The sequence below is a fragment of the Zosterops lateralis genome (genome assembly GCF_965231275.1).
Source record: "Zosterops lateralis genome assembly, chromosome: 31".
In the NCBI taxonomy this organism is placed as follows: domain Eukaryota; kingdom Metazoa; phylum Chordata; class Aves; order Passeriformes; family Zosteropidae; genus Zosterops; species Zosterops lateralis.
In genome coordinates, this window is record NC_139791.1 from 3,301,790 (window position 1) to 3,315,017 (window position 13,228).

At 48.6% G+C, this 13,228-nt stretch overlaps 1 protein-coding gene and 1 pseudogene across 2 annotated transcripts; one reads left to right on the forward strand and one right to left on the reverse strand.

Moving 5' to 3' along the window:
* Nucleotides 1-382: 382 nt before the first annotated feature.
* Nucleotides 383-1,311, forward strand: LOC310920817 (olfactory receptor 287-like; annotated as a pseudogene). Its single transcript has one exon. The product of its transcript is annotated as an olfactory receptor 287-like (transcript).
* Nucleotides 1,312-9,628: 8,317 nt separating this feature from the next.
* Nucleotides 9,629-10,980, reverse strand: LOC310920827 (olfactory receptor 14J1-like; the record flags this gene model as incomplete). The annotated part of the gene is made up of 1 exon (XM_083880875.1): nucleotides 9,629-10,980. The coding sequence occupies one exon, from the start codon at nucleotides 10,978-10,980 to the stop codon at nucleotides 10,045-10,047; it is 936 nt and encodes a 311-aa protein (XP_083737001.1). The 3' UTR covers nucleotides 9,629-10,044.
* Nucleotides 10,981-13,228: the final 2,248 nt, after the last annotated feature.

A 13,228-nucleotide genomic window follows, 5' to 3' on the forward strand; every position in this document is an offset into this window, starting at 1 on the left:
AAGGAAGGAAGGGAAAGAAAAAAGAAAAGAAAAGAAAAGAAAAGAAAAGAAAAGAAAAGAAAAGAAAAGAAAAGAAAAGAAAAGAAAAGAAAAGAAGTTAAAAAAATGGAGTGAGGAAGGCACTATTCTCCAAGAAACAACTGGGCGAGATAAACCTCGGTAAGAAACTAGCTCCCACGAAACTAGCCCCCAAGAACCTACTCCCCTTGAAAGTACTGGACAAGAAACTGTTTAAAGTGCAATCTCTGTGCTGTATAGCAAGACTGCAGGAAAGGAAAGACACAGAGAAGGAAGGACTGAAATGTTTGTCCAGACTGGGAAATTATCACTCTTGTTTTTGCCATGTTCCTGATTCAGCAATATGAGCAGGAATTCAGCACCAGAAAATGAAACAGCAGTTACTGAGTTCATCTTAGAGGGTTTCCCAGAGCTTGATCCAAAGCTGCAGCTGTTTTTCTCTCGTGTCTTTCTGTTTATACACCTGACAACAGTGATGGGGAATGCAACCATCATTTTCCTCATGTGTGGATCACCACCTGCAAACCCCCGTGGACTTTTTAATTTCCAGCCTGGCCTTCCTGGAAATCTGGTTTACATCTTCCACAAGCATCAAATCATCTGTGAGGCTGAATTCTGGTCAGAACACTCTCTCACGGAGCAGCTGCTTTGCCCAAAACTATTTCTGTTTTGCCCTGGGCTGTACGGAATTTGTCCTGCTGGTTGTCATGTCCTTTGACTGCTGTGTTGCCATCTGCCACCCTTTGCTCTGCGCTGCCACCATGAAGCCTCAGCTCTGTGTCCACCTGGGTGTTGCTGTTTGGGTCCTCAGCTTTGTCCTGCTGAGCTAATGCTGCTCTTCCTCTCTGAGCTGTCTTTCTGTGGCTCCAAGATCCCCCATTTCCTCTGGGACAACTCCCCCTGGTTCAAACTGTCCTGCTCTGACACCAGCCTGCTTTGGAAAACAGACTCTGTCTTCTTACTGTGGGTCGTGCTGGGCTCCTTATGTTTGACTCTGGCATTTGACATCTGCATCCTGTTCTGTGTTCTGCATCTTCCAGCAGCCTCTAGCAGGAAGGAAGCTTTGACTACGTGTTCTCCCCATCCCATCACCTCGTCCATTGTGGGAGCTGCATTGCTCTCTGCACGTGTCCTGCAGGGGATGTTTCCTTGAGCACCAACAGAACTGGAGCTCTGCTGAACACAGTCCTGTGCCCACTCTTAAATCCATTCATCTGCAGCCTTGGGAACAAATCTGTGATACTGGCCCTGAACAAATCCATTGCCAGGCCAAGAACAAAGCTTTTCCCCTAACCAAGATGCATTTCTGGAAAGCCATCCCAAGAGTCTGTGTAGTGGTGTGGTTTTGGTTTTATCAGTGTTATGTATGTATTTGTTCCTTGTATTAAGTTCATTTTTCTAAGTTGTAATGGTTTGCCCCATGTCACCCATGTTCCACTGTTGGAAAGAGGGAGACTGACTCAACCAATGTTGATCAATCAGGCTTGATTTTATTTGTTTTCTCGCTTACATTTATATTCTAAATAATTAGTTCATACATATTGCAAAAGCCAAGCTCCTGATTGGTAGTGACTACACAATAGCTTACTTCATGCTAGATCAGCATATTGCAACAGTTATATCGCCTTGTAGCGTTCAGTTCCTCTTTTCTCATGATCTCAGTTTCTCTCCCTCATCCTCATGCTGGCCTTGTCCTAGCTTCTAGTTACAATATTAGTCTGAGAGCTATTGTGTCCCTTATCCTCTATTCCTCAGCTATCTTCTCCACAATTCCCCCTTTTTCTTTAATGGTTGCAAGCACTTGGGACTGATGACGAAAAAAGCAAGCAAACACCAATCTCACACATAGAATGACAATTAAAATTATAGGCAAAAATCGTAGCTCTTTTTTCAAAAGCTGAGTTAGCTATGGTGTTAGACCAAAAGTTTATAGCGGCTCTGTTCTGAAGGACTGTGTGTCTCAGGCTGTTTACGTCCTGAGTGAGTGCTGATATGACCTCTGTAGTAACATTTGTCTGCTTTATAGCCCAACATGCAAGTGTATTAAGTGACACTAATGCATGAGCTGTGCCAACTCCAGGGGTTATAGATGCAAAAATACGAGCTGCAGAACTCTATAATTCTACTTTGTCATCAATTTTTATCAAGGGCCCATAAAGATTGTCATCGCTGCTAACATTAGTTACCAAATCAGATATAATGTTGGATGTGATGTTGTTTATCTGTCTAACAAGCCAATCACCGTAACTGCGTTAAGGCTTGTGACCCTGCTACACCTGGGGCAAGGATGGAGGCAACGATCACTCCTGGGGGATCCCACAAGTTTACTTTGTCATTGCAGTTAGGACTCAACTGGTTCATGGCACGCTTATGATGCCGTGTTACAGCAGTATGAGTGGCTGCAAACACTTGTGTTATGTTCGGGGCAAACAAGGTAAGCTTCCCTAGATAACAAGGTCCTCCAACTGCTCATTCAGAAATTTTTGCCATAATATGGCCTGGCATTTTTTGCTGGGATCTACTGTGAGCCTATGGGGGTAGAAACACACAGATAACCACGCCCCCAGAACAGCACTTTTGCTGGTTCCAGCCAAATGCCTGTTTTAGGATCTTTGTATTTAACCCATACATTGGTTTGATGTTCATTATTAGGGCCCTTAGCATGCCTCATGGCTGCTGGCTCCTTTAAATCTCCAAACACACACAAATTATTTATTACAAATAACACAGTGGTCAATCTCTGCTGTAAATCTGTCACTGTCTCTTGTTTCTTTAAATATGCTTTAAGCATTCCATGTGTGTGCTCTACCACAGCCTGCCCAGTGGGTGAGTGAGGAATGCCTGTTTTATGTTCCACCCCCCAAGTTTGCAGGAGGGTTGTGACACGAGAGCTAGTATATGAAGGGCCGTTATCAGTTTTTATTGTCTTTGGCACTCCCATGACTGCAAAGCAGGCAGTGAGATGTCGCAGTACATGACTGGCCCGTTCTCCTGCCTGAGCTGTAGCCCATACATACTTGCTATATGTGTCCACTGTAACATGCACATATTTTAGTCTACCAAATGATGGAATATTAGTAAGATCCATTTGCCATATTTCATTTGGTCTCTGTCCCCGGGGGTTGACTCTCACTCCTGTACCGACCCTTCCATTGTGGTAACTACAAATGGGACAAGCTCTTACTATATCAGTAGCCTCTGTTGAGGTTATCTTAAATGCTCGCATCAACCCCTTGGCATTCTGATGAAATATAGCGTGTGACTCCCTAGCTTGGTTCTGGGGGGGCAGGGGTGGTGTTCCTGCTACTGCAACCAGCTTATCAGTTCTTATCATTTCCTTCGCCTAACCCAATGTCCCACTTATGACTGCGAATGTGAATAACTGCATAGGGGTGTGTTCTTGTTTGAATTGCCAACCTTAGCTGAATGAGAAGGTTCCCTAGTCTCTTGTTATTTATTTGTCTTATTTCTGAACCCTCAATTCTCTGCACTATCCTAGCAACATATAACAAATCTGTAGCAATGTTCACCGGCTCTGATAAATTTGTCATGACCCATACAACAGCTGACAATTCTAAAGTTTGTAAAGAATCCCCCTCTTCAGCAGGCAATACTACTTCTTGCCATTCATTTCCCTGCTGCCACGTAATAGCAGCTTTTTGTGACTTTTTCCCAGCATCTGTATAAACTGTGATTGCTTCTGGGATGGGCTGTTCACTCCGCAGAGGTTTGCTCAGCCACTGTTGTTCTCCCACCCATCGCAAGGGTGGGGGCCACTTTACCATTGTCACAACTGTGGCCCCTCCTCCCAGCAGAGCAAGGCCCACCTCCTCATGATTTTCAATGTACCATTGCAGTATATCTCGAGCTATTGGCAACAGAATAGTGCCTGGTTCATTCTCCGTAATCTGTCGTGCACGCTGTCTACCTTTATGGATAAGGACTGCAAACATTTCTGGTTTTTGAAAAACAGTTTTACATTGTCGTAGGGGTAGCTGTAACCATTCTAATACCCGAATGTCTTTCTCCTCTCCCCTATTCTCCCCCTTGTTCTTTAATTGCTGAGCAAGGGCTCCAAGAAGATGGTGTTTCCCGAGCCATATAGCCAAATCAATAGGCAGGAGAGGGTCACAGCGAGAAGTACTGCCTTGATGAATGATTTCAGCAAACCAAGAGCAATATTCGCATTGTGCTGTTGTCTCATTTTGCCAATGAGAAATGTAACTTTCCCACGCTTCCCTCACACATTCTTGTTTTCCAATTAAACAAGTGCGAAATGGATTGGAAGGCATGGCAGGTGATAAACACAACTATCCTGACCAGACTGATTAACCCAAGTGACCCACATGTTTTGCCTTTCGTCTATTTTTGGTAGCTCTGTGAGCCCAGCGGCGACAACACACATCCCAATCAGCAGGATCCACCTGATGCATATGAGGTATTCCCACCCCATATTTGCAGGTTGTCTGCAATATGCGAGTAGCCTTTTGTGCCAACAGGCGACACACCTCTTTTTCTATTAAAAATACCAATTTTAGCCTATCTCTTTGACCTAAATCGTGAACAAGGTTTACTGCTTCTGGCACAGTACTGCACCCTGTATAATTTTTTATGGCTGTTTGCCAATTATAACGATGCCAATAAAAGGAGCAGTGTGGGCACCATGGCTGTGCAAGCTGCTGTTGAAAAACCCACCACTGTCTGCAACAAGCCCCACAATATATATTAACCCAAGCACCACAGTTAGGCTCGTCGCAGTGCAGACAGTTAGAACTCTTAATTAATCGTAGTCGGGTGCTTTGTAGTTCATGCAACAATGTCAGTACATCAGTTTTATTTTCTACTACTAGAGGATTAGGCCACACTGGCTGGAGCCGAGGTATCACAGGTTGAAGGATCAGGAGCAGGCGATGCCACTCTCGTTCTGCTGGACTGCTGGGTGCTGTCATTCCCTGCTTGCGTCCAGCGGCTGGGAATCTACACAGGACCTGTGTCTGTGCTAAAATACAAATCTTGCCTGTAAAATCAGCATCAATAAATCTCACAGTAATGTCTAATCTTTTTTAAAAAGTAGAAGATCATCTCAAAAGTAAAGCAGGAACCGACTGTCTCTGATAGGTTACTGGTCCCTTTACTCCAGTGGGAATTGGCACAGGGTGATTGTCCTTAATAGATATGTCCACTGTGGCTGCCAAGTCCAGGCCGAGGCTTCCGGAGGTGGCGGGGTGCAGGTCGCTGGCTGCTGTACAGCTGCTATTTGTGTCCCGGCGCGGCGGCTGGATGGCGCGCTGGTCTTGCTGTTCTCCGATTTTCTTTGACAGGCTTTTGTGTTATGCGTATCAGAGCAACACTTTTGACACTATACTCCACTTGCAGGACACTCTTGGTGAAAGTGACTTATTGCTCCACAGCGGTAGCACTGTCTTCGGTCTCTTCTGCCTCGCTTTAGCTGACTTGCTGTAACAGCAGCTTGGAGTGGAGCAAGAGCAGCAAAAACTTGAGCTTGACTACTCTTTGCTTGTTTCTGAAATGTTTTACTTAGCTTTTTAATAGCTTTGACAATAAATGCCTGAGGCCCAGAGGGTACAGATGCTGCTTTCTCTAGAGCTTTTTCTACAGACCAATTAGCTCCCAAGGTGTTAACTAGGTTTTTTGTAGCCTGATTACCATTTTGGAGTATACACTGTTTTAACATAGCTCCTTGCATATAGAGTGGCACTCTAGCTTTTTTTATTCTTTCTAATAGTTGATCTACAAATTTGCCTAATGGTTTTTCTCTACTCTGTTTTATTCCTATATATAAGTTTTATGTGGATCTTTTACTTTATCCATAGCAGCTCTAGCGAGCTACATGACTTCTTAACATTTTTTCGGTTCTAACAGAGCCTGTGCCTCTGTCCTTATTTAATTGCCTATTCCCAGCAATTCATTTAAGGTAACTTCATGTAGAGGATCCCCAGGTGTTTTTGTGTGGCAACTGACTCTTGTGTTAGGGCTTGCCAGTGAGCTTGAAATAACAAAAGTTGGTGGGGTGTAAACACAAGCTTAGAAATACCCCGACAGTCTGCTGGCAACAGTAAATATGTACCTTAGATATAATCCAGCATTTGCCGAGCGGGCTCACTGTTTACCCCATATTGGCTAACAGTGGAGCGCAATTGGGAAAGTAATTTCCAATCAAGGGAAGTCAATTGGGCAGTGACACCTCCTCCCGGTGCAGGATTATATATTACCGGGCATGCCATCGAGCTCCCTGCTTCTATCATCTGTGCATCTCTCTGTTCTACTTCTTTTTTAGCTAGGGCACTCCATGCCTCCCTCCAATTTTTGGCTACTACCTCTGTTAAATTTGATTCAACTTTTGGAATAGTTTTATCGCTCTCCCCAGTCCATGGTAATGGACATGAATTTGTCAGCTGACCCGCAGCAACTGGAGGCATTGGGGGAGCTGATGGTACAGAGTTTGCAGCTACCATATCTTCTCTAGTGTTACCCATTTGCTCTGGAGGCAGATGTACTGTTGTACATCCAGGAGGCAAGGGAAAGTCTGACTCTGATGAATACATTAGATTCTTTCCCTGGGCTGCTACTGTTTGCTGAGTTGCTCGTTTTTCTACTTGGAGTTGCAGCAGAGCATTATGTACTGCTTGCCACTGTTTCTTTAATCTTTTAGCTGCTTTATTATCATTTAAACTCGCCTCCCATATCTTATCCTCAAATTTTTGCCATTCAGAAAGCTTATATACTGTATGGGGGTTCATAAAACACCCCTTATCATACCCATATACTAGCAAGCTTGGCAACTCCTTTTTAATATCTATACTTTGGACTTGCCATTTTTCTAGCATACAGGCAAATAAATCATATGCTGCTTGCTTCTTCATGTTAGTCAGTGCTGTGCAGCTCTCAGAGGTCTTCGGTAGCACATATCAGCCGGCCCCACCGATGTGAGCACCGGGGCGTGGAAGAGCTTTTTTTTCACCATTTCTCTGCTTGCAGGACCTGAACTCCTACTCCTCCAACCGTGGTGCCGTATCACGTTTTGGGGTCACCATTTGTTGGATGGAGGGAGACTGACTCAACCGATGTTGATCAATTAGGCTTGATTTTATTTGTTTTTTCGCTTACATTTATATTCTAAGTAATTAGTTCATACATATTGCAAAAGCCAAGCTCCTGATTGGTAGTGACTACACAATAGCTTACTTCATGTTCTATCAGCATATTGCAATGGTTGTATTGTCTTGTAGCATTTAGTTCTTCTTTTCTTATGATCTTAGTTTCTTTCTCTCATCTTTATGCTGGTCTTGTCTTAGCTTCTAGTTACAATATTAGTTTAAGAGCTATTGTGTCTCTTATCCTCTACCCATTCCTCAGTTATCTTCTTTACAACTCCAAGTCCCTTGGAGCATCCCTGGGCCCCAGTGAGGGCAGGGAGTGCCAAAGGCTCCCCAGGGACTGGTGAGAGCAGATCCTTGAGGGCAGGATTGCAGGCAGGCCTAGGCTGTGAGCAGGGAACTGCAATGCTGAGCAAGGCCTGGGCTGGTTGGAGGCAGCAGAAAGGCCAAAGGCTGAGCCCAGGGCTGGGACAGCAGGGCCTGTCCCTCGCGAGTGGCTCGGGGCTCTTGGTGGGGCACTGGGATGGCAGGGGCAGCACGGACAAATGTCCTCAAGCTGCAAGCCCTGGCAGCCTCCTCAGGGAGGGGCCAGGCAGAAGCAAAGTGCAGGCCCTGAAAGGAAAGTTCCTCCTGTGGGGGCTCCAGAGGCGCTGCCAGAGCCCAGGGGACAAAGGCCTGGGTGCCTGTGGCCCTGCCAGCCCTGCCCAGCCCTTGGCCATGTGTCCTGCAGGCTGTGCCCCCTGTGCTGCTGCTGCTGTGCCCTGGCCGGCTGCACACGCCCATCTCGCTGTCCCCCCAGCATTTCTCAGCCCAGCATTTCTGTGCCCTCTCTGGGCTCCCTGCACCCAGTGCTGCCGGCTCCTGGCACACAGAGCCAGCCCATGGCCCAACCTCACGCTGGGACACCTCCTGCACCAAAACTCTGCCCTGCCAGGGGTTTTCTTTTTCCTCAGCTCCAGCCTGGACCTTCCAAGCTGCACTTTGGGGAGGTTTCCTTCTCTTCCCACTGCCAAGGAAAGCTCTGTCTGCTGCTGTTCACAAACAGAGAAGGACTGGTGGGGGATGTTGTGGTCAGAGGCTGTTTTGGGTACAGTGACCATGAAATTATTGAGGTTTTTATATATTCTGTGTAAGAAAGAGGGGCATCAACAAAATTCTGCAGCAGACTTACAGAGGGCAGACTTTGGAGTATTCAGGATGCAGATTTGGGGAGTGCCAAATCAGGTACTGATGCTTTTAATGGGAACAGCCATTAAAAAAAAAGTGGTCCAGGAAGGATGGAGGCACATCAGGAAAGAAATGTTGAAGGTGCAGGAACACCCTGTCCCTCTGTGCCAAAATATGAGCTAGCAAGGAAAATGACTGACCTGCTTGAACATGGGGCTTCAGCAGGAACTCATGGGAGAAAAAGAAGGTGCATTGCTATTGGACAGAGGGGCAAGAAACTCAGAAAATATTTCAGGATGTTGTTTGGCCATGCAGAAAGAAAATTAGAGAGGTGAAAGCTCAATTAGGACTTAACCAGGTTGCTTTGGTAAAGGATAATAGAAATGATTTTATAAATATATTACTGGCAAAAGGAGATATAAAGACAACTTCCGTTATTTATTGGATGTGGTGGGGGGGAATATAGTAACTAAATTGAGGAAAAGGCAAAGGTACTTTACTCCTTTGCCTCAGGTTTCAACAATCAGACAGGTTGTCCTCAGGACAAGTGCTCTCCTGAGCTGGTAGATGGGCACAGGGAGCAGAACAGGCCCCCTGTAATCCAGGAAGAAGCAGCTGCTGACCTGCTGAGCCACTCAGATGCTCACAGGTGTCTGTGGGACCAGATGGGATCCATCCTAGGGGGATGAGGGAGCTGGTGGATGAGCTCCCCAAGCTGCTCTCCAGCATTTCTCATCAGTCCTGGCTCCCCAGGGAGGTCCAGGAGGACTGGAGGGGCCAATGGGAGCCCATCCCCAAGAAGGGCTGGAAGGAGGATCTGGAGAACTCCAGGCCTGTCAGCCTGACCTGGGTGCCTGGAGAGGTTATGGAACAGATCACCTTGAGTGCCATCACAGGGCACCACAGGATGGCCCAGGGATCAGACCCAGCCAGCGTGGATTTCAAGATCTGCATTGATGGTCTAGATGAGGAGATTGAGTCCACCATCAGCAGATTTGCAGGGGACACCAAGCTGGGTGTGAGTGTGGATCTGCTGGAGGGTAGGAGGGCTGTGCACAGGGCCCTGGACAGGCTGGATCCAGGGCCCAAATCCAGCAATGGGAGGTTGAACAAGACCAAGGGCTGGGTCCTGCCCTTTGGCCACAACAACCCCTGCAGTGCTCCAGGCTGGGGACAGGCTGGCTGGAGAGTGGCCAGGCAGAAAGGGAGCTGGGGCAGTGCTGGACAGCAGGCTGGACATGAGGCAGCAGTGTGCCCAGGTGGCTAAGAAGGCCAATGGCCCCTGGCCTGGATCAGGGATGGTGTGGCCAGCAGGAAGGGGCAGAGCTGCTGTGCTCAGCACTGATCTGCCCCCAGTTCTGCACACAGACATTCCTGCTGCAGCTCCAGAGAAGAGATCAGAAGGGAGATTTCCAATTAGCCATTTGCTGGGAGAACCTTTAGTACATTTAGAGCTACTGAGAGCCCAGCTCCTCATTGACATAGTCTTTAACCAGAGAAAATGTGGAGCGAAACAACAAGACAGGGCACAAACAACAGCCTTTGTATTTGGACAATTATGAAACACAAAAACACATTAAACAAAACAAAACAAAACAAAAGAAAACAAACAAACAAAAAAAACCAAACAAACAAACAAACAAAAAAAAACAAACAAAAAAAAAACCACCCCACACAACCAAGCCAAGAACTATCATAGATGGCTTTTATTACAAATGATTTGCAGAAACCAGCCAGCAGTTTAATGTTTCTGAAATAGTCCAGAGGTCAGTGTCCACACTGCAGCCCTGAGCTCCTGGTTCCTCAGGCTGTAGATCAGGGGGTTCAGGGCTGGAGGCACCATCGAGTACAGAACTGACAGGGCCAGATCCAGGGATGGGGAGGAGATGGAGGGGGGCTTCAGGTAGGAAAATATGCCAGTGCTGATAAACAGGGAGAGCACGGCCAGGTGAGGGAGGCAGGTGGAAAAGGCTTTGTACCTTCCCTGCTCAGAGGGGATCCTCAGCACAGCCCTGAAGATCTGCACATAAGACAAAATAATGAACAAAAAACAACCAGAAGCTACACAGACACTAACAGCAAGAAATCCAACTTCCCTCAGGTAGCTGGAATGTGAGCAGGAGAGCTTGATAATCTGTGGGATTTCACAGAAGAACTGGCCCAGGGCATTGCCATGGCACATGGGCAGGGAAAATGTAATGGCTGTGTGCAGCAGGGCAGTGAGAAAGGCACTGGCCCAGGCAGCTGCTGCCATGTGGGCACAAGCTCTGCTGCCCAGGAGGGTCCCGTAGTGCAGGGGTTTGCAGATGGACAAGTAGCGGTTGTAGCACATGATGGTCAGGAGATAATACTCTGCTGTGATCAAGAACATAAAGAAAAACACCTGTGCAGCACATCCTGTGTAGGAGATGTTCCTGGTGTTCCAGAGGGAATTGTGCATGGCTTTGGGGACAGTGGTGAGGATGGAGCCCAGGTCGGTGAGGGCCAGGTGGAGCAGGAAGAAGAACATGGGGCTGTGCAGGTGGTGGCTGGAGGCCACGGCGCTGATGACGAGGCCGTTGCCCAGGAGGGCAGCCAGGGAGATGCCCAGGAAGAGGCAGAAGTGCAGGAGCTGCAGCTGCCTCGTGTCTGCCAATGGCAGCAGGAGGAAGTGGCTGATGGAGCTGCTATTGGGCATTCCTTCACTCTGGGCATGGTGGGCTGTTGAAAGAAGACACGGACAAGCTGGGACAGACTTCTTTGAGTTGATCCTATGCTATTTTCATACACCTGTTCTGAAAATTACTTCTCTTTCTTTGGGGACATTTCACTTACCTTTTTTATATTTTTGAGCTCAGGTTTGCCCTGAAGAGTAACTGCCCCTTCCTTTAAAGGATCAGCAATCCAGTTCTTCAGCAGTGGTCTCAGCCTGAGCACTGGGAAGACAAAGAGGGAAAACAGCTTCCTGTGCTCCAGTGCAATCAGACCTGCTGGTTCCTACACAGGTGCCCTTTCTTCATATACACATCCTTCTATTTCAGGGTTACTGCACTTAAAACCTGCCTCAAAAATAAAGTGCAGTTTTTAAAGGCTCCAGTTTCAAAGTCAGTTTCTCTAAAATCTTCTCTCTTTCCCAGTGCACCTGGACAGGGAGAGCTTCCAAGAGCTGGTCTGACTCTCTTCTGTCTCTGGAAACTGTATCCAAGCCTTGTCCTTGCCAGTGGTCCCAGAGCCCAGCCCAGCCCTGGGGGCTCAGCTCTGCCCTGAACACCCCTCCCAGCACAGGCCACTGCCCTGGGGCACCTCCCTGGCACCAGGGCCTTAAGGGCAGCTCAGACAAACAGAGATGCTGCAAGCCAAGGTGCTGCTGGTGCTGTCTGTAGGTAGAGGAGGATGAGGAGGCACTTTCTGAGGGAGCTCTGAGGCAGATCTGCTGATCCCCGGAGTGACAGTGCAGCAGTCTCAGTGACACAGATAATCCTGACAGCCCCTTTTCCTTTCCTTTAGGAGAAAGCTGAGAGCAGCCCTGGCCATGCAGCACCATCTCCACAGCAGGAGGAATCTGTCCTGATGGGGGTCACTCCTTCCACCTCCAACTTCTCCCCACAGTCCATGGGAGCTCCCAGGCAGGCTGAGAGCTGCCCCTGGCAGGTGGCACATCCCCTGGCCTGGCCAAGAGCCCTCAGGGCTGCAGCACCTGCTCTGCACCACAGCCCTGGGCAGCCCTGGCTGCAGCCCCAGCCTCAGCCCCTGCAGCCCTCCCTGGCAACAGGAGCCATCCTGCCCTGTCCCTCTGACGGTGCCCAGGGCAGCCCTGCTCTGGAGCACATCCTCCCCCAAAGCAGAAAGGGCAGCAGAGCCATCCTTACAGTGCTGTCAGTCCTGTCCTGGCTCAGCTTTAGGAGATCCCTGCAGCCGCAGACTTACTGTGTCAGAAGTGGTGAAGATTTCTCCATGAATGGGCTCAGAATTGTCCTTCCAGCTGCTCTGAGCCTCTGTTTGCTTCACTGCTCTCAGGTACCTGCAGGCAGTGCCCTCAGCCCTGCTGGGCTGGAAAAGGAGCTGCTCCTGAGGTGAAATGTCTTTTTGAAGCTCTTCTTGGTTGCCAGGAGCTTCCCCTGTGCCAGGGGCCCAGCCCAGCTCAGCAGCACAGACACAGAACAAAGACTTTAATGAGCCTCTGGGGGCTTTGGTGTTGTTTACATCACTCAGTCCCTGAAAGGGTCTTTAAAAACGTCTGAAGAACTCAAAGTTAAATTGAAACACTGAAGTTTCTTGAAGTTTTAATGAGACCTACAGAGGGACACAACAGAGAAAGTGTCCCCGGGTTCCAGTTAGAGCAGAACACTGCAGGCAGTGATGACAGGTGGGGACAAACAAGGCAAAGGAGTCTCTGATGCTGACCAAACCTGGATGTGTTTCAGGAATGCCAAGGGCCAAGGCCTGAGCCCCAGCCCCTGCCAAGGCACATCCTGTCCCTCCCTCAGTGCTCAGGGCTCTTCCCAGGCCACTGGGATGTGGGGATGTGCAATGCCAAGGGCAGCACCATGGGGCGACCCCTGCCAGGCTGCTGAGCAGGGCCAAGGAGGCAATGAGGCCCCAGGGCTGCAAGGGTCACTTGTCTCCTGCTGATGGCTCAGGCCCAGGCCCAGCAGCCATGGCCCAAGTGCTGCAGGAGTTGGCTGTGTCAGGGCCTTGCAGCTGCTGCCCATCCCTGTGCCCTGTGCAGCCCAGGCTGTCCTACGGTGTCCATGCCCTGCGCCTCTGTCCCTGCAGGCTGTCGTCATCCCCCGGCTGCCCCACCTGGCTGGGCCCTTCCTTTGCTGACAGCTCTGCCTCCTGCCTGCCTCTGCCTGGCCACACACAGCCTTGGGCTTGGAACCAGGTAGGTTCATTCCATTTTCACTGTGCCTGTGAAGTTTTCGCTCAGGTACAAGGCATGCAGG